The sequence below is a fragment of the Callorhinus ursinus genome, unplaced genomic scaffold (genome assembly GCF_003265705.2).
Source record: "Callorhinus ursinus isolate GAN/ISIS: 27379988/994484 unplaced genomic scaffold, GSC_fseal_2.0 scaffold15, whole genome shotgun sequence".
Taxonomy (NCBI): domain Eukaryota; kingdom Metazoa; phylum Chordata; class Mammalia; order Carnivora; family Otariidae; genus Callorhinus; species Callorhinus ursinus.
Genome location: NW_027397077.1, coordinates 27,656,261 through 27,682,375, shown reverse-complemented (window position 1 = coordinate 27,682,375; position 26,115 = coordinate 27,656,261). Strand labels below are relative to the sequence as shown.

The 26,115-nt window shown below is 40.9% G+C and overlaps 1 protein-coding gene across 1 annotated transcript in view; it reads left to right on the top strand.

Moving 5' to 3' along the window:
* Window positions 1-26,115, top strand: part of SHQ1 (SHQ1, H/ACA ribonucleoprotein assembly factor) — a 95,602-nt gene that overhangs the window by 51,884 nt on the left and 17,603 nt on the right. The window contains exon 10 of the mRNA XM_025885558.2: window positions 2,055-2,175. Coding sequence (XP_025741343.1) covers window positions 2,055-2,175 — 121 coding nt within the window. The remainder of the gene's footprint in view (window positions 1-2,054; window positions 2,176-26,115) is intronic.

Sequence of the window (26,115 nt, the reverse complement as noted above, 5' to 3'; positions counted from 1 at the left end):
AATTTGGATCCTGTGAGTATCTTACGACCTTGAACCTCAGGTTCTGCCTCTGTGAAATGAGCAGGGAAGGTTCTGGGGACGACCAACTGTTTCCTTTCCACGTTCCTTTGCAGCGTTCAGTAAAGAGCTCCAAAGACGAGGAGGTGAGCCCAGGCTTCCTGAAGGGTGAAGTCTTAGGCTAGACCATGAAGGCAGGCTAAGATGCCATTAAGTGGAGTGGAGAAAAAAAGGCAATCCGGGTGTGGGAGCCATTTGAGCAGAGGACCTTGAAAGCATGTGCAGGGCCGGGGACTTGAGGAAAGGAGTGCATGGAGAAGTGTGTCAGAGGACTAGGAGAGAGTCTGCAATGTGAGGGAGGAGGAAGATCTTATAATCCAGGTGTGAGACGATGAGAGTACAGCTGAGGATACCAGGAGTGGTGGGGAAAGGGCAGCTGCTAGGGGCATTTCCAGGAAGAATCCTCAGGGCTGCAGTATGAGGCCCTGGGATGAGAGAAATTGCGAGGGTGTAAGGCAGGCGATCACTGTGTCATTCATTCATTCACCCATTCATTCATTCTTAAAATATTGAAATTGAAAATCTGATGCTGCAAGGTTCTGTTCTGGGTAGTGGGGATTAATCACTAAATAAAACATGGGGCACCTGGGTGGCTCAGTCAGTTAAGTGTCTGCCTTTGGCTCAGGTCATGATCTCAGGGTCCTGGGATCAAATCCAGTGTCAGGCTGTCTGCTCAGTGGGGAGTCTGCTTCTCCCTCTCACTCTCCCTCTGTGCTCTTCTCTCTCAAATAAATAAATAAAATCTTTAAAAAAAAAAATCACTAAAACAGAAGTCCCTGCTCTTTTGAAATGTATTTTCTAGTGTTAATTGTGTTAAAATTTTAGTGGCAATAATTTTGGCACCTTGAGATGTCATTAGCTAGCTCATGATTCTTTTATCCTGTCTAAAAGTCAAGAGGGAAATGTCGATAAAAGCACATCCAATATCTTTACGAAATCCATTTACAGTATTTTTATGTTTTGGGACTGTGAAGATAAGAATGAAACTGTTAACCTGAAAATGCTATGTTTTACTGATCAAAGGGAGTGGTGCTACTATAGATTTAGTAATTTGCCTTATAGTCAATACATTTCAGGGAATGTCATGAAGTTTGGGACACCTAGGGAATTGTTGTTGAGTTGTCAAAGGTTCCTTTTGTAGGCTTTCTTTGGGATTAAAATTAGGTTCATTTAACAACCAGGCGGAAGTAATTAGATTCAACAAGATTTTAGTACTTGATGGCTTTTTTCCAAGTGATTTTGTCAGCTTATTTTTGAATGAGTGCTGTGATATTTTAGTTTTCAGTCTGTTTTCTTCAGTTCTTTAAGGTGCAAGAACTTGTTAGTACCAGATAATTCCTTAAGAAAAAATGTTGACATAAAGAATAAAAAAGTTTAAAAAACAGAATATAATTTTTCATGGTGTTTTGAAAGCTTGAATTAGAAGAATATTTTATAATTCTGTGGTGCATTTAAATATTCATTTAGTGAGGAAAACTTTCCTCTTTTTTGCTTAATGTACTTAGTTGTGTTTCATAGTGTTTTTATAGTAACCACAATTAATCAGATATAGAAATAGAGCATAAGGTTTACTCATAATTCTTTTTTTTTTTAAAGATTTTATTTATTTGACAGAGAGACACAGCCAGAGAAGGAACATAAGCAGGGGGAGTGGGAGAGGGAGAAGCAGGCTTCCTACGGAGCAGGGAGCCCGATGCAGGGCTCGATCCCAGGACCTTGGGATCATGACCTGAGCCGAAGGCAGCCGCTTAACTGACTGAGCCACCCAGGCGTCCCAGTTTACTCATAATTCTTAATGAAAGAAAGAAAGAGCTTTGGGCTTTATAGTACTGATAAGATTTCATGCAATAAAGGAATGTTAAAAATATTCTAAAAACATGGTTAAGATTCTGAACTGCTATAAATATATTACCTCGCAGTATCTGAATTTCTCAGTTTAAGATAAGCAGATGTGTTTTTCTTAAGAATGATTTGATTTTTTTAAAAATTTCCTTTAGGTAAAAGTGCAGTTTTAAAGTGTCTACTGGATGTTCACAAAATTTTTCAGGAAAATGACCCCGCTTATATTCTGAATGATCTCTACATCTCAGACTACTGTGTGTGGATTCAGAAAGCCAAGTAAGTTTTGAGTTACTTATGAATTTTACATGCTCCCATTTCTGGAATGCCTCCTGACCTGGGAGGAAGCAAATGAAATAGCCTGGGAGGTAAGTTGTAATGAAAAAGAAACCCCATCTAGCTACCAAACGCTTTAAAGAAGATCAACATGGGGAGCTTGGCAAATTTGCTTCGGGAGGAGGTGCAGATGGTGAAAAGATTTTACTGGGAAGCATGGTTCTAGCCTAGAAAATAGGCATGCAGACAGACAGTTGTGAGTGTCCATTGCTATGTTATTGACTGTCCAATATAAAATCTCAAAGTTTCATCCTTGAGTATCCAAACTTGTGTCTGCAGATTACTTACATTGGAGGGTGTAAGTGAGTGAGTGTGTGTGCATACTGGGCACCTGTGTAAACATGACGGGGCACAGACCTAATCAGCTATCATCCCATTGGCTAAGCACTTCTTACAGAATCCATTCTTCAGAGTATAAAAAAGACAACCTTCAAAGCTTCATAACATGATTCTTGGTAACTAACACATGCATCTAAGGGACCAAACGCTCACCAACGTGGTATATATAAGATTTGCCCAAAGTGTTTACCATTGCCTCCCTCGGGTAACCCTATGAAGTTTAAAAAAGCAATGAACTTTTATTTTGTGAAGAGGTTCAACAGCTATACCCAAATTATCCATTTCAGTAGCAGAAGATAATTAATTGAGAGCACACAAATAGAGCTCTTGATGGGAGGGCTTCTTAGGTCTCTGGAAAATGATGGCCCAATATCATTCTTTTTTTTTTTTTTAAGATTTTATTTATTTGAGAGAGAGACAGCTAGAGAGGGAACACAAGCAGGGGGAGTGGGAGAGGGAGAAGCAGGCCTCCCGTGGAGCAGGGAGCCCGATGTGGGGCTCGATCCCAGGACCCTGGGATCATGACCTGAGCAGAAGGCAGATGCGTAATGGACTGAGCCACCCAGGCGCCCCCGCAGTATCATTCTGACTTAGAAGAAAAACAATCATGATAGTTGTCCCATCACTGTGATTGGTCAGTGAGTGCTTTAGTATACCTTTAGTGCCTGTTCCGAGTGAGCCACTATATAGAATTTATTTTTGGCTTCTGTTCATGGGGAAGCAATTATATGCAGAGTGAAATAAGACAAAACTCGAGGCTCTGTGTGTTGTAAGGAGAAACCGATGGTCTGCTCTCATAAGGCCTACTACCGTACAGCAGGTGGCGGCAGTGTTTGTGGCGGAAATCTCGGTTTCTCCAGATGGAAAATTGCATCTTTAACCCCTGAGGTCATCATGGCATGTCATCACTTCATTTCATCCTCCTGCTAATTGAGCTTATCAAGTACCCTGCTGCCACTTCCTGTTGTTTTCATAATAAAATTAAATTGAAATAGTCTATTTATATGGGTTTAGGTTTTTCTTGTTCCCTTCAGGGTGAGGATTTTATAAACATGTAATGAGCATTGAGGTTTGTGTGAGGATCCCATTTCTATGAGCGCCTCTTTTCTCTGTGGCATTCCTTATTAACTGGAGAGGAGATCGTGTTTCATTAAAGTGGAAGGGTGTGTGCCCTCATGTCCGTGTGGGGATTAGCACACCTCCTTGCGCTTAAAAAAAAAAAAAATCCTTTTCCCTTGGTTTTAAGTTGCAGGAAATGAGATGAAATTCTTAGGTCCCTAATAATTGTTATGATAACGGTAATTTTTTCAAAGAGATACAATGTATTGGGAAGCGAGACAGGAGAGGGAAACCAGCAGGAACTCTTCAGATTACTTTGGAAGAATTTTTTCAACTTAATAGGCTCTCTTGTTTTCACTTTGTATCTTATTTTTTTTTTTAAAGATTTTTATTTATTTATTTGACAGAGAGAGAGACAGTGAGAGAGGGAACACAAGCAGGGGGAGTGGGAGAGGGAGAAGTAGGCTTCCCGCTGAGCAGGAAGCCTGATGTGGGGCTCCATCCCAGGACCCTGGGATCATGACCTGAGCCACCCAGGCACCCCTCACTTTGTATCTTGTATTTTAACTCTAGTTGAGCCTATTTTTTTCTCCCTTGAAATAACACATTTGTTCATTTACCTGATTTTTATTAAATTTTCTAATTTAATCCTTAATTTTTCAAACACAAAATTGAGCTTTCTAATATCATTTTTACTGTGAACTGTCTTGGCTCTAAATTAATTATACTGCAGTGAATGTTCATGATTTTCATAACGAATTTCTTCTTCACCTTTCACCTTCTGGTTTCTTTCTTTCCCATATAGTTAGTTTACCAGTGAAATCTAGGTCCTTATTTTAATATTTTAAAATAGTTCTGTATTTTCCTTAATCCCTATTTGATGTTTTTGGTTATAATAATAAAGACTGAAATTGTATTTAAGATAGCAGACAAGTGCTAAATTATAATGAGCACAAAGAACAGCATTTCATTTTTGCAGTCAGACACTCACTTTGACAAAAACTTGCTGGAATGTGGGTAGCAAAGTCATTCTTACATTGAATTATTGGAGTTCGGTCAACAGTTAAATCCTAAGTTGTGCTCTATACTGTGTAGTTATTTTTCCTTGTGATATCTGTGTCTCATAGAGTATACTCGCAGATTTTCAAAACGGAAGGTCCTGTGTTCTTATTCTGAGTGACAGACAGCAAATTATTTTTCTGGAGCCCGGTGATGGGTATTAAGGAGGGCATGTATTGCATGGAGCACTGGGTATTATATGCAAACAATGAATCATGGAACACTACATCAAAAACTAATGAGGTCCTGTATGGTGACTAAAATAAAAAAATTTCTTAAAAAAAATGCTCCCTGCCATCCTTCACCACAAGCTTCCCTGGAAATTTCGAGTGTGGTGGTCACGGCTGCAGATGCTCCCTGAGTGGCAGCATGAAGAAGTGATTTGCTTGAGGTCATGCAGCCCCTAAGAGATAGGTGTCTGATAGTCTCAGGGTTTTCTGGGTCTGGATTTTATGTTTTCCCAGATAGGCCACCTAGACAACCAGTTTTCTTTACCCATGGCATGTGGGAAAAAACACCAAAAAACAGAAGAAAAAAGCCGTCCCTTTAGGGAGCTTTTTCTATAGAAGGAGGAATTAATGACTCACTTGTCTTCCTCCTGGATGCTCCCATAGCACTTGGTTTAGAATGTATGAGCACATCTCATGCCTGCCTCATTTTGTAGTAATTTTTTTTTTTTTTTTATTTGACAGAGACACAGCGAGAGAGGGAACACAAGCAGGGGGAGTGGGAGAGGGAGAAACAGACTCCCTGCGGAGCAGGGATCCCGATGTGGGGCTCGATCCCAGGACCCTGGGATCATGACCTAAGCCGAAGGCAGACACTTAACGACGGAGCCACCCAGGCACCCCCATTTTGTAGTAATTTAAGTGCTTATATCTTTCCCCCTCTAAAATTTTAAAGTCCCTGTGAATGAGCACTTGTTTGGGGCCCATCACAGTCCCTTAGGAGCACAGTTTTCATTAAATTGAAAGGTACCTAGTACAGCCAATTAAAAGAGCATTTTTCATCATTAAAAAAAAAAACCATAAACTTTAAAAACTATGCATTGGCTCTTACTTTTTTTTTCCTCTTATTTTAATTTACATTTTCAGTTACATTCAGATTTTACCCTTCCCTGATTTTCCTGGTGAGCTGCATTTATCAGTAGCAGGGATAGTTCTAACCCTCTGAAAGTTCATACCCTTTTATGTAAGTGGGAAGAGAAAAGCATGAGCTGTAATATATGTTCCAGTTTTTCCTCTCATTGGCCATAAGACTTTAGCAGGTCACTTCATCACTTTAATGCAGCCAGCGTTAGTATTTTAATATTTCCTCTACTTATTTTCCAGTGCATTTTTTTAAACCAGTGAAAATAATACTGCACTTATCATTTTGTAACTTGTCTTATCCTAATAGTAGTACCCTATAAATCATTTTCGTTTATAACAATATCTATAGCATGGTATTTTTTTAAAAACTAATTTTTTTCTCATTATAAAAGAAGTATATGCCCACTGAAGAAAATTTGATACTTTATGGTTTTAATGCATGGTGTATATTGAAACATAAGAGATCAAATTGGGTATTATTTTGTGTTAGCTACATGGGAAAAATTTTGGTGGTTTCTTTTTTAAAAAAAAAAATGAAATTAAAATCTAAAATCCTGGCTGTCTTTAGTCTTAAGTTTGAGCTAGTCATGAGGGTGTTAAATCACACCTTTTCTCTCTAATATAGTTTTTTTAAGGTAGTTGGTTATGGGGAAAAAAACAAAAATGTCTTTGATGTGCTGAGCCATTTTACATTGAACTGATAGTTTACCCTGACAAATACATTTGGTGCATTTATTATTTTCACTGCTTTTTAGCATACTTTGCTCCACCAAATCTTATTGGTGTCCTTTGGACTCAAAGGTGCAAAGTCTGTGGAGGGAAATCATTCTATCACTGAATAATTCTGGCTCATTTGATAAATCCTGCACCTTAGTTTCCTCAGTTGTGAGTGAACATAAAGCTATTTCAGCACTGTAATCTTAAAGTTCTAGAAAACTTAGGACCTTATCATTGCTTTATACTGTTTCCGTTGCTTCCTCTGTGTATGTGCTTTGGTAGGGGATAGGGTTATGCGCCTGGAAATAGCATAAATCTCTTCGATTGGGCCCTCTCTTGTTCTTGATTTATCTGCCAAAAGTCATGGGTGTGGGGGTAACTCAAATGCCAAGGTAGAACATCAGCATTGAGTGTAAAAGGAGAATTATTTATTTTTTCAACTGCTGATTATGGAGCCCTACTATATATGCTACGTACTGAGGTTGGCGATGGGGATGCTCGGGTGGATGAGAGACACGCCGTGTTACAACTGCTCTTGCGGTGGGGAGTACAGATGGGAGCGGAGCGCAGTCCTGTAGCCTGCGAGCGGCTACGGTAGGGAAGCGTGGATGCTGTGGAAGCACTGAGGAAGCCACATGTCTAGCCTTGGGGTAGAGGAAACACCTTCTGGAAGGAACAGCTTGAAGCTGAGAATCGAAAGATGAGTAAGAGTAGGTCAGATGGAGATGAGGACGCAGGGGCGAAGAGTATTTCACAGTAGGTTCTTGTAGAGAGTTCTTTTAAAGAGCTCAAAAGCTCAGGATGGATGGATCATAGGTATAGGCATGGAAGAAAGAAATGAGGCCAAGGTGTTCATGTGGAGCCTTGGCCACTTAAAGATGCTTGGACTTTGTCCTGGGAGAGTATGGAGCAACTGAAGAGGTTAAGCCACGTAGTATCTGGGGGGAGGGGGGGTGATGTGATGAGATTCTGATTCTGCGAAGAGCCATCAGATCCCCTTACAGGGAATGAATTGAGTGGGGTGGAGCTCAGACTTAACACTGAAAGCCTCACCAGCTTGCGGGTGATGTGGGCAGAAGGCATAGACTGAGCCAGGGGAGTGAGCAGGGAAGGAGACTGTGGTCAGATCTGAGAGGTGGATGAACCAGAACTTAGCAATGGTGGGATGTTGGGGAGAGTGAGAAAGGGAAGCGTCAAAGAGGAGATCCACATTTTACTTGGCCAGTTAATGGGGCCAGTTGGAAGTGTACTTGCTGAAATTAAACAAGAGTGGAGAGAGGGTGTAGGTAGGAAGAGAAGACAGAGGGACGATGAGTTTTAGAAATGTCGATTTGAGGTCTCTAAGGAATATCCATAAAGAAGTAGTCAAGAACATTTGGATCACAGCTGGAAAAGATGTATGGAAGAGAGTATGGACAAAGAAGGGACATAAATTAGTAGCCAAACATAAACAATGGTATCTGGTTGCATAGTACTGTTACACATATGAATATCATAATAATCCTAATAATCAGGAAGCATCATGATGAACAGATTTCCTGGTTGTAGACATGGTGTGTTGGAAGAGGGAGAACGGATATGAGGCTTTTTTGCATTTAGATCAGTTTTATCTATCCTTGTCGTGTCCCTTTATTATGAATAAGAGAGTACACAGTTAGCTTGGGGTCATGGTGTTTTGGTAAGAGGACTGCATTTGAAATCCTTATTTTTCCATTTGGTTATACAAGACAAATGGACTCAGACTTTTATAGTAAAAAACAGGAGTTTAATTAGGAGGCTACAGGTTATCTTCCGGAAGCCAGGTGTGGGGAGTCCAGCTGGGCCTCATGAGCTCAAGTCCTGAAGAAGTGCGGCAGTCAGCTTACTGTCTGGTGACATGTGGTCTCTTGTGTTGCTCCTTCCCGTAAGTTCCTGCCACTCTTCTCTCTTGATGCACATGGGGAATGGCTGTCCCGCAGCTGAGTTCACATGTATCTGGTTTCAGGAGAAGAAACGACGAAATCCCCTTGCTTGCAATTCCGAGGAAGGAAGAATGTGATTGGCCCGGCCATGGGGCCATGTCTTTTCCTGGACCAGTTGCCGTGGTCACAGTAGGAAAGGGGTGGGGTTGCTCTCTGGGGTGGTACACACATTGTGCAGGGCCCACTCTGTCACGAATGAGTGGCATTCTTCAAGAAGGGGGGCATGTAGGGCATGCAGACACCTTACGAGGACACCGCTCTAAGTCCGTGATGCTATTTTGAGCCATAGCTGAGGAAGAACCCTAACACTTTACCGTCACCCATGTCACTGATACTTACAGTAAAGATAAGAAAATTGATTTCATGGCTCTGTGGAATTCAGGCATACCAGATGATAACCAGGCACTCACTCTAGGTGGTTTTACTTTTGTATCGGAAGTTACTTCTGCAATAAATGGTAAGATGTTAAGTGCTACATTAGCTGCTAATGATTAGCATATAGAAATTTCAGGGAACAATTGTGCATAATTTCAAGCAAGTTAAACCTCTCTTGAATTGAAATCATTCTTGGTAAGGTGCTTATTCTGGCATGTCAAGTTGCTCTTTGGTTTTACTGTTTATTTTTAATTAAATCCACAAATTCATCCTGGATGGCAGTGGGTTTTATCTCCATAAGAAAAGATTAGTGCATGCCAATATTCATTCACTTGTATCCCTTCCGTGGAGTTTCATATAGAAAGGATTTACTTAATGGTTCTTTACCTTATCACCAGTAGTTCAGCAGTGCCCACTGGGGACTGTCGCTCTTCATTAGACTTCTCTTACAAGAAATATGCCAATAAATCATAGGATTATGAATGTTCCTACAGATTTCAGGCTAAAATAACTCTTTGTGAAGATATGAATGCTACCTGTAACTATGTGTATTGAGAAAACTAACAAAAGAATTCTATATCTGAATGTTAAAAGTTTTGTGGGGGGTTTTTATTGTTGTTTTGGGTGTTTTTTTGCTTATTATGTTTTCCTAATTTGTAATTTTTCTCCTGTTTTTTTAAAGGTAAACTTTTTATTTTAGGATAGTTTTATTATTTCTAAAAAATGATAAATATGATAAAGAGTTCCCAAATAACCCACACGCAGTTCTCCTGTGATTAACATCTTACATTGGTAGGTGTATTTGTCACCATTAATGAGCCATTATTGATACATTCTTAGAAACGAAAGTCCATAGTTTATTTAGGTTTTCTTAGTTTTTACCTAATGGCTTTTCCTATTCCAGGATACCATGTTTTGTTTTGTTGTGTTTTTACTAAGAACTGGAACTCATATCAGTAATGTTCAGTGTCTCTCATGTTTTGATTATCCAAGAGCTTAAAAGGTTTCGAAAGGTAGTGAAATATTACTGAGATGCTAAAGCTACCTCAGGAGCTTAATACATACAGATACTCGAATCATCAAGAATCCAGACCTTGAAAACAGAAGGTTTGGCATATTTGAGAATTTTTAGAAATATGGTAACATAGCTCATACATCATTTTTACTTGTACATGTACTGTGGGCATCATCATTATGATCTTTTAATAAAAAAAATAGAGGTGTGTAAATGTAGAGTTGGCAAGGCTTTATATTTTCCCATTAATTTTCTTAAGGTAGAGATTAGAGGAGAAAGTGTACCTGTGAGTTGTAAAAAAAGATGGAGAGTTTCAGAGGTGAAATAGGCACGCCCCAAACTGGAAAACGCACAGCATTTATTGGTACAAGGAGGTTTGCCTGCGTCAAGCCCATTTTAGAGCCGTGACTAGGTGGTGATATTAGGTTTGTCTCTGTCCTTACTCATTTTTGGTCCTGGATACTTGGCTCCAGACTTCTCAAATCCTTGGTTTTGGCTTGCTGGAGCCAGGGCTTTTTACAGCGTGTAATTAGCTACCATGTGAGCAAATTGGTATTTCCTTCACCTCCTTGTTCTGAGGCCTATTCTGAGGCCATCAGAGGTCTTTGGAGGATGCTCACAGGATCAAGTGAGTTCGGGTGGGCTTGATTTAGTCTGGTTTGTAAACCAGTACTCTCTGCTTCATGTAGAATTGTCACAGTGCTTGGATTGTCTTCACATCTCATTCAGAGAAGAGGCTTACGTTGATTAATGTGGCGTACGTGTGGTTATCGCACTTGGAAAGTGCTCTGTTTAAGGAGAGCTTTGTCAAGAGCGTCCTTTGAATGGAGTCACAAGAAAGCTTTTTAAAAAAACTGTCAACTTCAAGTACAATTTCCTTTTTCTTTTGCCTATTATGATTGAAACCCAATCCTTGTTATAACATAATTATCTCCACCGAAGCCAGCAGGGAGTCGCTGCCTTAATGTAAGGGGTGTGAAGTCCCCTAAATAAATAGAGGATTAATTACACTCACAGCATGTTGTGAAGGTGATGAGATTGATTGTGATCATTTGACTTGTCCCATTTCCTGCTCTGACTACTTTTCTGAATAAATAGAAGCTGGGAAAATAATAAATAGAGCTACAGAGCATATTGTCAGGACTGGGGTGGGGAACGGGCCTGCTTGAGGTATGGTTCCAGATTTTAAGTGATACATGATACTTATTTTAGGTACTTTTATCACATTATTTGCTAACTATTCTCCATTTAAACAGCTTTCCAGGACATGGCTTTTATCTTTAAAAAAATAGATTTCAACAGAATGTTGAAAGAATTTGACAGACTGTATTTTAAATGGGTGGATATCAACAAATTTCTGATTCATTTTTAAATGTGTTTTTACTTAGTGTGGCCTTTTGAAAGGTTTAAACTGAAGAAGATCTTAGCTGTTAAATATTTGTATTGTCTTTTCCTTATAGAAGCTCTGTGCTTTTCTTAATGATTAATTGGTACTGTCATAAAGCACATCATGTTTTGTTTTTATTTTATTGTTTTAAAAGATTTATTTCTTTGAGAGAAAGAGTGAGAGTGAGAGAGAGAGCACAAGTGGGGTGAGGGGCAGAGGGAGAAGCAGGCTCTCCCCTGAGCAGGGAGCCTGATGCAGGGCTCGATCTGGGACTCCAGGATCATGACCTGAGCTAAATGCAGACGCTTAACCCACTGAGCCACTCAGGCATCCCTTCTGTTTTTATTTTATGTTTGTCTTACCTCCTTTTCCTGGAGAGTTATGTTGTAAAATTGTGATTTCGATATATACATTCATTCTCCAAGTCTTTTATTGCATTGGCTTCCAAAGTGAAGTGCACTTACCCCATGGAGCACAGAGAACCATCTTTTCGTAGTGGAGGAAGACTGTAATAGGCATTATCTGTTTATTTTAGAAGAAGGAAATTAAGATCATTAATATTTAACATGTGGATTGCTGGCAAAACTCACGTTTGATGGGTACCAAACATTTTTTAGTGATGGGATACTTGATCCGAAGTTTAGAGGAATGACCATCATTATTTCCAGAGAGAAGCACATACGTTTCTTCTGAATGATGGTGGGAGAGGGTTGTCTTGCCTAGCAATTGGGAGTTGGTCTGTGCCATCTGCTTGAACTGAGTTGAAGACATAGAAACTCACGTGCTGGAGCTTGAGATGTTTATGCCAGATGTGAAGTGCTCACTCCCTGCTTCAGTTGTCTGTTCTGTTTGCCTAGGGAAGAAAAGGAAGCCTAACTTCTGAATGCAGAGTCTTTGTCAGGATGGCAGCACATATCTCCCTAAGCAAAAACGACTGGGCCTTATGTAGTCTTTGCTTTTGGGATTCTTGTGTTAATTTAAAACAGTGAAGAACAAAAACCCAACTATCATTTTGAGGGAAAAAAAGAATGAAATTTGAAACAGACGATCATGTGTCTAGGAGTGGGGTGTGATAGAGGTTTATTCTCAAGATGTATGATTCCATGAGGAATGATTTTGTGCTTTGGTTGTTAATTACTGACTCAGGGACAAAGGGCCCAGAGAAATACGGACTGTGAATGTTCTAAAGGGCAAAGGTCATATTCAGCTTGGTACCCCAGCACCTTAGCCAAATGCATGCCACTTATTAATGATATTCAGTAAATGGTCATTGAACTGAAAATTTCCTTTCTAATTCAGTTAAAAGCTTCAGTGAAAAGAAGCAGCTTTACCTTCTCTTTACACAATACTAAACGTGTCGTAAGACCTGCAGTGTGTGTTCTGTTCTTCATATCCTAGCATAAAACAAGGATATATGCTCTCACTTACAGAGATGTTATGTATGGGGATAAATGATGAAGGAAACCTATAACTTAATGCTGGTTTACTTACGTATGTGGAAGTCCAAGTAAGTTGGAGGTTGTAAGAGAGAGTGTGTGGGTGTTTAGATGGGCAGGTGGATGGATGTTTAGATCTCCTGCATGCCAGCTATTTGTCTGTGTGCAGTATTGGCCCAGAGTGTGGTGTTGGGAATGCCATGCACCTTCCCTGAGGAGTCAGGCTCAAGAACTGACCATCCCAGGATCTGTACCCACCTATTGTCCACAAGTCTGGAGACAGTGTGTAAGCTGGTTGAGAAGGAAGAGGGTATTTCAACCATCAGTTCCAAGATGTTCTCCAGACTGTCATCCCCAAATTACGCACATGACCAGGAGACATATTGAATGATCTGTGATGTGACTGAAGGAAACAGGTATAGCCATTCGATTTATTCCTTTTTTCATGGGGAGATACACCTGTGAAAACAGAGTTTTGTAGATCAAACCACATCTATCTGAAGTATTATATGTCTTTATTAATTATCAATACCTTATTTATAATTATCAATTATTTAATATAATTATTGATAATTATAAATATTTCTCTTCTCTGTGGCTCACTTGTTTTAAATGAGTTTAGAGTCCGACTGAACCCAAAATTTATTGAGCACCTGGCTATGGCCGGCATTGTATTCTGTGCTGGAGGTAAGATCAAGGTCAAGATTTCTGCATCAAGGAACCCACTGTCTAGGAGGGTTAATGATGTTCTACTATCATGAAAAATCATAACTGGAAAGCTAAATGGAAAAAAAGCAGCATATATATAAAGCTGTATATACTGAAGTGGTGCAATCACATTAAAACATATATCAGTGGTCTGCATGCAAGGCTCAACTAAATAAAGGAATGATAAAAGAAAGCCCTCATGCCCTGAATGAAATGAAATAAACAGAATAATTAGATAATCCATCAGTGCTGGTTTGAGATCTCTCAAATATGAACTTTGCATTTAACTCAAGTGGTAATTTTACATTATTTTCAAATGTGGAGTTTCAGTGTTTCCTTGCGCCATTTTATTATTTGTATGAAATTACACAGCAGAAAAAAGACCACCATTAGAAGTCTACTGTGCCTGTGTTCTTAGTCTTATAAGAACACATCAAGCAATAGAATACACTTCTATTATAACATATTTGCCCTTTGTTTAGTTAAACTTTTGTTGGTCTTATGGTGGATATGTTGCATCACAGATTTAAAATTCTGTGGTGTGCTTTAAAAGACAAGAGCACAGTGTGAAAAGTGATGTCTGCTCTGATCATCTTATTTTCTCCAGACTTGTTCTTGCCTATAACCCCAGGCCACATAAATACCCAGAGTTGTTCTTTGGGTATGTCATATTTTGATACCCTACTAGAACCCAGAGATACTCTTTGGAGCAAAGAATAAAACACCTTTGCACGTGTAGTATTAAGTACCCTTGTGCCATTCCAGGTAAGCTCACCAGCTAATTTAGATTTTATTTCTATCCTTAGAGTATCCTAATGCTTCAGGAAAACAAGGGTTTAGTTCTTATTGGGAGAAATTGCCTTCATTTTCAACTTGATGTTTAAAATTATAGTTGTCAGCATATGTCTTATATTCTTGTTTTAATGGACACAGCAGTTAAAAGGATTTCACTTATGAGCTGTGTAAGCTAAAGCTATCTGAATAGAACTATTGGCAAAGGCTCTCCACTCTATTAAATACTGGATTAATTATAAAAACCAAGCTTTAAAAACTGAAGAAGTTGCAAAGTTTGTATTCTGAACACAGTAGCACTACACATACTTAGGTTTCAGAAGCTTTATTATAATCCATGATTTCAGGTGAAATTCCAAATCTAAAATGTTCGGAAGATAAATACTGGGTTTATCTTACCTTTTATCAGAAAGATACAGTCTTGCTCCAGGTTTGTAAGAAAACATTTGTTTTTATTTTTAAACAAACGCTTCTCATCCTCTGTGTAGGAGAGTGTAACATTGTTCCACAGATCATGTTTTTTCAAGAATCCCCTACCAATCTAAGATGCGCTGTCCCCTTGAGGCTTGGGAATGAGGGGTGAGGCCACGAATCTACTTTGTTGCACATCTTTTGGGATCCTGTTATCCTACAGTGCTGGCTAGGGCGGTTGTGACTGCTTTAGGCCTGTGTATCTGTTCTTCCGTCCTTTCATTCAGCATATAGTTATGAGGTCCTACTATGTGCAACATTCCCTGCCAAGATTCTGAGCCTAGGATGGTAAGCAAAAACCAGACATAGCCCCCGCCCTTGAGGAACTTACGGTCTAAGGGAAGAGAATTGTTAATCAAATAATCACCTGTGCAAAAAGTGAAATCAGAACCTTGGAAAGTGCTGCAAAAGAAAAGATGGTGGCTAAGACGAAGGGTGTGTGTGTGGGAAGTGGGGTGGGGGAGGTGACGGCCCAGACCATACAGTCCCTTCTAGGTAGTGTTTGGAAATGTAATTTCTATCTTTGGAGTAGTGGGCAGCCAGAGAGGGATGTGGGGCAGATGGTGGGGGAGGATGCCTGGGGTAGTAGTGTGAATTGCTTGGGGGCCTGAGTGTAGCCTGACCAGGGAAGTAACATGAGGAACTAGAATGGGCCTGGGGAGAAATGGAGAGGACAATGGGGAGCATGATGCCTGGGTTTATGGCCTGCACAGCTGAATGGACGAAGAGCCCTAGTTAGCATAAAGTAATTCTCAAGAAAATTCTGGGCTTTTCTTAGAGAGATTCTTCTGGGCACAACTTAGCCTCTTTGTGGGTGATCTGTACACTAGCTACTGATTCAGAGTAAAGGTTAGTTTTTTTTCTTTGTCTCTCTTGTTTCCTTTATTATTTAAAGGAACTATTGGGCTCAGGTATCTGTCAAAGGTTACCTTTTGTGTGCCTTTTTGTGTGTTTATAGAGTTTAGTTATTTTCTTAAAATATTTTCTAATGATATAGAAAGTAATACAAGAACACATAAATTATATATGTACACTCTAAAGAAGAATGAGAAACTGAACATGCATGTACTCACCACTGACCTTAAGAAATAGATTACTAGGGGGCGTCTGGTTGCCTCAGTCAAAGGAGCATGAGACTCTTGATCTCGAGGTTGTGAGTTTGAGTCCCATGTTGGGTGTAGAGATTACTAAAAAAAAAAACCACAAAACTATCTATTTATTTATTTGACACAGAGAGAGCACAAGCAGGGGGAGAAGCAGAGGGAGAGGGAGAAGCAGACTCTCCGGTGAGCAGGGAGCCTGACATGGGGCTTGATCCCAGGACTCTGGGATCATGACCCGAGCTAAAGGAAGACGCTTAACCAACTGAGCCACCCAGGTGCCCCTAAAATAAATAAGCTTAAAAAAAGAAAAGAAAAGAAAAGAAATAGATGACCTGACCAGTTGCCCAGAGCTTCCTGTGAGACCAGTCCCAATCATGTTCCCCCCTCCCCCACCTCTGGTAACCACACCCTGAATTTTGTGTTAATCCTTACCTTGCTTTTCCTTAAGGTTTTACCATCTCTGGATGCACCCCAGTTTAGTTTTAGTTTTGCTTGCTTCTCAACTATGTAAATGGAATCCTACTGTGTGTGTTTTTCTATTACTTGCCTTTTTGACATAACGTTTTTTTCTTTTTCTTAGATTTATACATGATGATGTACAGTGGTATAGTTTATTTTTTTCCTACTGTGTACTTTCTCATTGTGTGGATACACTACAGTTTGTTTATCTATTCTCTAGATTGTTTGTTGGTGAATGGTTCCTTCCAGGTGTTAGGAAAACTCTGCTCTGAGCATCTTTGTGCATGCTTTGGGGTGTACTTGTGTACACTTTTTTAGTAACCTCTGTACCTGGGAATGGAATTGCTAGGATTTAGTGGATGGTTGTAGGTGAGACTTGACTGGGTGATGTCAAACTGTTTTCCAAAGTGGTGGTACCAATTTATTTCAATTTATTCACCCACCCAGCAGTGTATGAGAACTTCCCTACTTCAACCTTAATGCCAATACTTGCTCAGATTTTAAGATTTGACCATCTGCAAGGGTGTTGAAAGAGTTCCTTTTGTCATTTCCATTTTCAATTTTTTTGATAACTAATGAAGCTGAGCATCTTTTCATGTGTTTATGAGCCATTCATGTTCCTTCTGTGAGACGTCAGTCTGTGGTATTGCCTCTTGCTCATTAGTGCTCTCTTTTTCTTTTTGATTTTTAGGATTCTTCTGGTATTCTGGATACTAGTCCTTTATTGGTTAAATATGTTGCAAACATTTTCTCCCGGTTTGTAGTTTATCTTTTAGGTTCCTTGTAGTGTCTTCATAAACAGAAGTTTTTAATTTTAATGTTGTAGAATTTATCAGCATATTCCTTTAGAGGCAGGCTTTTTGTTTCTCATTTAAGAAACTTTTTTATGATGTGGATGTCATAAAGATATTCTCATGCAGTATCTTCTAAAATTTTTATTCTTTTGCATCTAGCATCTAAGTCTTTAGTCCACGTGGAACTGATTTTGGTGTGTTTTATGAGACGGGATCCGGTTTCATTTTTTCTCATATGGATCACCTTACTCCAGCTTCATTTATTAAATAGTCTATCCTTGCTTCATGCATCCTGCAGCACTCATTCTGCCGTACATCAAGTTTACATATATATGTGGATCTGTTTCTGGGTTGTCTATTCAGTTCCAGTGCTTGACTTGTCTGTCAAGTGCGGGTACCATACCTTCTTAATTACTGTGGCTTTATATCTTAGAATCAGCTTGTCAAGTTCCATGAAAAACATTTTGATTGGGATTGCTTTGAAATCCATTAATCTGTTTGGGGAGACCAAAACATTTAGTCTCCTTCCATAATATGGTATGACTCTGTATTCAAGTTGTCTTTGGTGTCTTTCAGTGAAATTTTATCATATTTTCCTTAAAATCTCTGTACATCTTTGTGATTATTGCTTTAGATTTTCTATTGCTATTGTAAATGATAATTTTTAAATGACTTTCAAACTGTTTAAGGCATACAGAAATGTTAATTTCACATTTTTATCTTGATTTCTGTATCCTGCTACCTCACTAAACTGTGCTATTAACTATTATGTATAGGTGCTCTCCAGTTTTCTGTACAGGAAATAGTGCAAATCATGACAGTTTGGTTTCCTCTTTTCCAATCTTTTTTTTCTTTCTTTTTTTTTAAGATTTTATTTATCTATTCGTGAGAGACAGAGAGAGGGAGAGGGAGAAGCAGACTCCCCTTGGAGCAGGGAGCCCGATGCAGGACTTGATCCCAGGACCCTGAGATCATGACCTGATCTGAAGGTAGATGCCTAACCCACTGAGCCACCCAGGCGCCCCTTCTTTTCCAATCTTTATAGTCTTTCTTTTTCTTTTTTCTTCATTTTATGGTACTGGCCACACCCTCTGGCACAATGCTGAATAGGTAATGGTGGTAATGTACTTCCCTATCTTGTTCTTTTGCTGCAGGCTTTTGTAGATAGCCTTTATCCAGTTAAGGAAAGTTCCCATTATTCTTAGTTTACAAAGAGTTTTTGATCCTAAATGGTCAGTGAATTTCATTGCGTATTTTCCCTCTTTTGAGATGCATCTTAAGGTTTTTCTTCTTTAATTTGTTAATGGATGGCATTTATAAAATTTCTCACTTAAGTTAGGCCTTGCATTCCTGGGATAAACCCATCTTGATTGTGATGTATTGTTTAAATACAATTCGGGATTTGATTTGCTGACCATGTTTGTGTATTGTGCCCGCTAGGAAACACAGGGAAGGCCAGTGAAGGGGGGGAGTGGGGAGGAGGATGGAAGGAGGAGAAAGGGCTCTGGTTCATAATTTTCCATCCTTGCACTCTCCTTTCCTTTTTCTCTGAAATAATTTCTATAAATTGTATTGATCTCTTCCTTGATTCTTCAGTAAAATTCACCAAAACAGCCATCTTGACTTTTTTCTTTTTGAGAAGATTTCTAACTATTCAGTCAAAATTTCCAATTGTTTTAGAACTGTTCTGGTTCTGTTTCTTCTTGAGTTGGTTTTAATAGGTTTGTGTTTTTCTAGAAATTTGTCCACTTCATCTAAATTTTTGAAAACTATCTGACTTATTTTCTCTCACCTGTTTTCTCTATAGTGTCTGTACATTATCTTATTGTAATAATTGTATTATTGTGTCTTATTGTCTTACTGTAGTATTTGTCTTTTCACTCTTTGTTATTAAAGAGAGTGTATTTGATTAATCAAAGAACCAATATTTGCTCTTTTTTTATTGTTTTTTAAAGATTTTATTTATTTGAGAGAGAGAGAGAGAGAATGAGAGATAGAGAACACGAGAGGGGGGAGGGTCAGAGGGAGAAGCAGACTCCCCGCCGAGCAGGGAGCCCGATGCGGGACTCGATCCCGGGACTCCAGGATCATGACCTGAGCCGAAGGCAGTTGCTTAACCAACTGAGCCACCCAGGCACCCCAATATTTGCTCTTTTGATATTCTAGTTTTGTTTGTCTTCTTTTGCATTAGTTTTTACTTTTGTCTGTATCATTTCATTCCTTCTATTTTGGGGGCATTTATTAGGCTTTTTTTTTCCCCCTGACATCTTATCTGGATGCTTAATTCATTAACTTTGAGCCTTCATTTAAGCCTATACATTTTCCTACAGGTGTCTGCTTTGTGTGCATCTCACAAGTTTTGAAATAAACTGAATTTTCATTATTATTCCATTTCAGATATTTTCTGATTTTACTCATGAAATGTGGAGAAGTGTATGTTTCTGCTTTCCATGTGTATGGGTTTTTTATAGTGATATCTTTTTTTTTTTAAGATTTTATTTATTTATTTGACAGAGAGAGACAGTGAGAGAGGGAACACAAGCAAGGGGAGTGTGAGAGGGAGAAGCAGGCTTCCCGCTGAGCAGGGAGCCCGACGTGGGGCTTGATCCCAGGACCCTGGGACCATGACCCGAGCCAAAGGCAGATGCCCAAGAACTGAGCCACCCAGGCGCCCCTATAGTGGTATCTTTGTTACTGATTACTAACGTCCTTGTATTTCTGTTAGAGAATTTTACCATTCTTTTGCAATTTGTTGAGATTAATTTTATGTCTTGTATGCATTTTCATAAATTTTAAAGCTTGAAAATAATGTGTATCCTCCAATTGTTAGAGGCTGTGTTCTGTGTCCATTGGATGAAACTTGTCAGTTGAGCTATTAAACTTTTTATATCCTTGTTGATTTGTTTTGTCTGTTTCATGTATCAGTTTTTGCACTGGAAGAGTTCTGTCAAAGTCTCCTACTACACTGGTGATCATGTCATTTTCTTTCTGTAGACTGATAGTCAATTTTTACTTTATATTTTGAGTCATTCATTGTTATTAGTTTATAATTGTTATATCTCCCTGGCAAATTGAAATGTTTATTATGTAGTGGCCTTCTTTATCACTAATAATGTTTTTTTTTGCCTTTGTTTATTTTGTCTGATATTAATATGGAGATCCCAACTTTGTTTTGGTTAGTATTTTCCTGGCCTATCTCCTTTCTGTCCTTGGAGGAGTTAATTTTTCTAGACATGCTTCAATAAACTTTTGGTGACTAGTTTCAAATTCAGAGATAACTATGAAATCTTGTATTTTTTGTTTGTGAAAAATAGACTCTGAACATCTGATGTAAAGCTGTGATGGATCAGTAATTTGGGAACCAGTTGTGACTTCAGATGTTTTGGGGGTTTTGGTCTTTTTGTTAGGCACGTTGACATGTCTGGGTTCCCTGATTGAAGTGTGTCTGTCTGACTCCCCACTCCACACTGAATCAGTCACGAAGTCCTTTTAATTCTTCCTATACCGTGTCTTTCATTTAAATTCCTCTTTTTGGTCTTCCTTTCCGTTAACTCGGGCCTATATTTTCTCATTGTTGCCAGAGTGTTCTGTCTGTTCTCCTTGCCACCAGAGTCTCATTCCCCCTCTTGTTTTTTCCTGCGGTAATGACAGTCTGATCATTCTGAAATGCCATTTTGATCATGGCTGTCCTCAGAAGTTCTCGCTGATTTCTCCTTGCCCACAGGAGAGGAGCCTGAGTGCCTGAGCTGGGTGCAGAGCCCCAGCTGTCTATCCTCCTCCTTGTCTCTTACGCTTCTTTCCTTCCTCCTGCTGACTGGGCCCCTGTCTCTCTCTTGCCCAACAGATAGACTCATCATTTCCCAAGTTTGCCATAAACTTCAGCTTTTCCTTGCCTTTGTGTATTCCATTTTCTCTATTGGCAGTACTACATTTTGCCTGAACCTTTTTCTCCCGACCCTAACGAAGTCATCTCTCCACTGGAAGACTTTTCTTGGTGATGATCACCTTTAATTCTGTCACAGAATTGAAATTCCTGGCACAGTCTTCTCATTTGCAAGGCTTATTTGGGGATCGATTCCTCCTGCACTGTTGCCACTGTGTGATTGGTTAGCCTCATCACAAAGAGCTTTGGTGCCTGGAAACCCACTAACGAGTGAGGGAGCCTGTTCTATTCTGAAGCACCTTAGCTTGGTTAAAAGTTCTCCTTTAAGTTGGACTGACATCGGCTTCCTTCCCACTAGTTTTAATTCTGAACCCATATAGAATAAGTCCCATTCTCTCTTTAAATGTGTCTTCAGCTGTCTAGAGCATCACTGCTCTATCCCTTCTAAGGCTTCCAGATCAACCTTTTTTTGTCTTGAAGTTGCTCGTATAGGTCCAAACTTTTCAAATCTTCGGCCTTCCTGGTCTCTTTTTAGGCAAACTCTACTTTTCAATATTGCCCTCGCCGCCCCCCCCCCGCCCTTTTTTGGTCAGTGCCCTTTTTTTATTTTTTTTTAAAAGATTTTATTTATTTGAGAGAGAAAGAGGGAGAGAGAGCGTGAGCAGGGGGAGGGGCAGAGGGAGAAGCAGGCTCTCCTCTGAGCAGGGAGCCCGACCTGGGGCTCGATCCCAGGACCCTGGGATCATGACCTGAGCCAAAGGCAGATGCTTAACCGACTGAGCCACCCAGGCTCCCCAGGTCAGTGTCCTTTTTAAGTATCCTTCAAGCTAGACAAAATATTCCAGGTTTGGCCAGAAAGTAGAGAGGAGCCTTTGAGCTGTTGTTTTTGGGGATTTTTGTGAACATAACTGTGTTCCTGTAGTCTGGGAGCACATTTACTCATCGCTGGAAACCTCAACACACTATTCTTAGTTTGTCATTAGCCAAAACCCTTAAGATTTTAGCCACAGACGTTAACTGTAATTCTGCTTCTGTGGTAGTGGTTGAAGAACTTTGCATTTGTCCTTGTTCATTTGCACCTTTTTGGGTTTGGTTTATTCTATCCACCTGGTAAGTCTTTTCGGAACTGGAATCCGCCATCTGCTATAATGCTGTTTGTAAACTTGACTCTTGAAATCCCTTCAGTAATCCTTTTCGGAGCACATACTGTGTGCCACACACAAGTCAAGGCCTTGGGGAATTGAAGAGGCCTTAGATAAGGCTTCTGCCCTTAAGGAATTAGAACGAACATTCTCTGCTTTCACTTGTGACAGTGAATGAAATGCTCAGCGAGGAAGTCTGTCATCACAACTTTGTGTGCTCTTCCACCAGCTACTTTCCTTCAGCTTGAAATTGATCTCCCCTGTAAGGTCAGATGTGAATCCAGTCAGCTTTTTAATCATCTGCCCCGTGTTCTGTGTTCTGCCCATAGAGAAGCCACAGGAGATTGTGATATGCAGTCCTGAAACGCAGGCGCCCTCTCTGCACATGGCTCCCAGGGTCAGGCCAGTCGGGGGGATGGCGTCGGTTCTCGCGCACCCACGCCAGCTCCTGAGCCTACCATGTCACCTCTTGACTGCCTGCCGTTTGTGGATTTGGGGTTCACTGTCTTTGGATTCATCACTTTCCTTTTCCACCTTTTGGAAAGTCAAGCAGGATATAGTTGCCTCTTTTCTGTCTTCTCTGTGGATGCTGAAGGCTAGAAACATCATTCTGATTCTGTCACCACTTATTTTTTCTGTGATCAGCAAACCGTCTTTTCTATTCTTGTAACCAGTGTCCCAGGTTTTGCCTTCCATAATAACATCTGTCATTTTACAGTTCTTCCTGGGCATTTTTCTCTTCATTCTGTTTGTTGAACAGACCGACAGCTCTTGGTCAGACGGACAGAGAAGCAAACTCCTTGGAACTTCTCAGATACAGTCTGGCCCAAGCCAGGCCCTGATCATCTTAAGCCACAGTCCATAAAGCCAAGTCCTGCCTTTAATTTGAGAAGGTTGAGGTCACAAAGTTGCCCTGGCCATTAGGAATGTAGAGAGACCATTGAGTATCAGGGTTAAGAGTATGGGAGCCAGCTGGCTGTGTCTGTATGGCCTTGGACAACTCATTTAAACTCTGCTTCAGCTGTTCACGGAATGGGGCGAGTTAGTTGAGGAGACGCGTGCAGTGTGATGAGAGCATGTTAACACAGAGTAAGTAGTCAGTGGATGGTTTGTAAACAACAAAGTGCCGGTGATGCAATGCTTGCTTAGCAATAACATGGGCTGAATTAGGCAATCAGTCCGTAATAATAGTAGCGGACTGCATGTCAGGCACTGTGCCGAGGGCTTTACAATCATCATCTCTCTCCATTTCACGGGTGCCATGTGAATTTGGGTTATGTCCCCATTTTATGATAGCCCCAGGTTACATGGAAACTGAGGCTCAGAGAGATGAGATAACCTGGGCCTGTTTGTCTTCAGAGCCTGGGCTCGTAGCCACCTTGCTGTGGTCAGTTCCCTGTCATCTTCCTGGAGCGTGTGACACCACCCTACCCCCCATAACACTGCACACACTCTTGACGAAGTTCCACTGCCGGCGGTGTGCTCAGAAGAAAGATCGGGATTTGGGGACAGGGCACTCGGTGTGGTCTATAATAGGGCTCAGGACGTAGAGGATTGCTCTGGGAACTAAGGATGGACAGGTGGAGTCTGGCAGGGCACAGAGAAAAAGGAGGGGGTGTACAAGGCAGGGACCCAACTGGAAGCAGATCCCCAAAGTCACAGTAGTGTGCTGGGTATGGGTGCAGAGAGAAACTGGTCACACTGGTGCAGCAGGTACTGGTGGGGTATACAGAATACGTTAGAGAATAAGTCTGCAGAATGGGAACATTCACGCCAGTGGCTTTCAGTGAGTTTTTAAAAACTTTGAATTGGTTGTCAGCACTTAAAAATGGGAAGATTTGATGTAAAAGTCTGGATTTACAGCTGCCCTGGAAATACCGGAAGTTCTGGCAGTTGCTGGGCCCGCATCCCCACATGGTAACAATTGGCTAGAGCTGAGGCCAGCTGTCTCCATTATGTGGGACAAGTGCTCTCTGCCGTGGCACAGAACCCCGCCCTCCCCCCTAGACTCCAGCTGCGTGGCTCGGGAGGGCTGCAGAGCTGGTGACCTTGGCTGAACGGACAAGGGGTCTGATACTGGATCAGAAGTTCCTTGCGCTTGCCTCCTGCCAAATTGCAAGCTCCGTGCAAGCAGGAGCCTTGCTTTGCTCATGCTCTGCTTTACTGCGAGGGCTCGAGAAATGCGCAGCCAGTGCCGAGCACTCAATAACTGTGGCACCCGGATGGCAGCAGTGACCACGCTAGAGTGGGATTAGTTCTGGAAGCTGCCGCAGGCCTCTCGAATGCTGGGGAGGGAACAGACTGGTTCATTTTGAGCCCCGTTTTTAAGGCAAACTGCGGGTGACCATGAAGCAGCAAATAGGCGGCTTAGAAAAAGAGCGTCGTCTGTACTCGTGTCCGGGAAAGAACTGCCGGTCACGAGGTGCTCTGTGTCCAGCGCCTCTCCTGCACGTGGACAGCTACCCTGTTGTTTTCTTCTGCCCACACCCAGGGAACAATAGGAACGCGTAAGGAAGGCTTGCAGCACGTACTTGGTTGCCTCACTCGGCAGGACCACAGCACGACGGAGATCACAGCCAGAGCTTTTTGTAAAAACTGGTAAAACCGAATTGCTTTTAACCAGGGATATGATCTTTCTTCCTGGTCGCTCATAGTACCCCTTGCCGTGGTTTAGCCTGTGTTCTTGTTTTGTTTATTTATTTGTTTGCCTTTCTTCTGCACTTGGTATTCCTCGGGGCTCCGCGGGGAATGCACCTTGCCATCGGGAGCACTGGGAAAGAAGAAAGTCAAACTGCCTCTCCCCTCGGGCTCCAGCTCCGGAAAATCAAAGCCAAGCCCAGGCAGCTCTTCGCTGCCTGCAGCAGGGTCAGCGATTTGTGTAATGTTTTCCCTGTCAGCTTATCTCTGCTGATTTCTGGTGTTTTTGAGCAGGGGAATGAAGAGCTGCCTTTTTCAGCAGGTGGGACCTGCAGCTGGGATCAAAGCCCAGCATCGGGGGGCTCCTGCTGACAGCAGTCCCTACTTTTCTGTAAACCGCTTGTGGTGGGGCGGGATTTGTCTCTGTGGAGTGGGGTGGCTCCAAGAAAAAGCAGCGCAGATGCCCTGGGAAGGAATGGAAGGAGAGAAGGATTTCTGTCTTGCCCCGTGCAGGGAGCGTTTGATAACATCATTTGAATCAAACCATAATTAGGCTTTTGCAACCAGTTCGTGTAGGAACATGAAATGTTGTTCAGCCAACAGGTTTAGTTCTAACAACCGTCTAACTGGAGGTTTAAGTTGTGCTGTGTATCCCTATATTTAGTCAAATAATATTTTTGATCCACTTTTTCATTCTTATTTTTAGTAATCAGTGATTTTTCTAGGTAGTAATTTGGGTCTGATTGGAACTCTTTGGCAACTCTTCAGTTCTAATTATAGAAGACTTTTTGCTTATATGTCTTGATGATAAAGTGAACATAGGATTTTAAAGAGCTGGCCAACAAACTAGTTGAGTCCTAATTTTTGAGAATCCTGGCTACCACCTTAAAATGTGGAACAAATTACAGTTACCGGCCTGATAAAACTACCCCAGGAGACCTAATTTGCATAACTGTTTTGACAAGGATTGGATCCCACACCATAGGAAAGATTCTCCAGCGGTTTTACTGGCAAGTGTCCTCTTCTAGCATCTTGTTTCATGTCATAAATAAGCTCTAATTACCCAGGTGGTATCGCTGCCTCACTGTGAGCCAGGACATAGTGGGGTCTGTACCGCAGAGGCTCTGGCCTTCCCTGGGGTTAACCCTCTATCATGAGGCACATGTTTGCTTTTGAGCCCCTGTGAAAATAGGGACAGTGTACAGACCTGTTTAGCTCATGTGGCTGAGGAGAGGATCAGACAGACTCCTGCATCTGAAAGTCATTTGAAAACCCTCCAGCCTGGTGCCAGTGTGGAATACTAGTACTCAAGGCTGTGGTTAGCCCTGTGGCGTGAGCTATGTCTGTGCCTCATCTTTGTCAAAGAAAATTAGGGCTTTAGATTAGATCTGTGTGGCCCAATTTTGTGTAAGCCACATGAGGCTATTTTAATTTAATTAATTAAAATTAAATAAA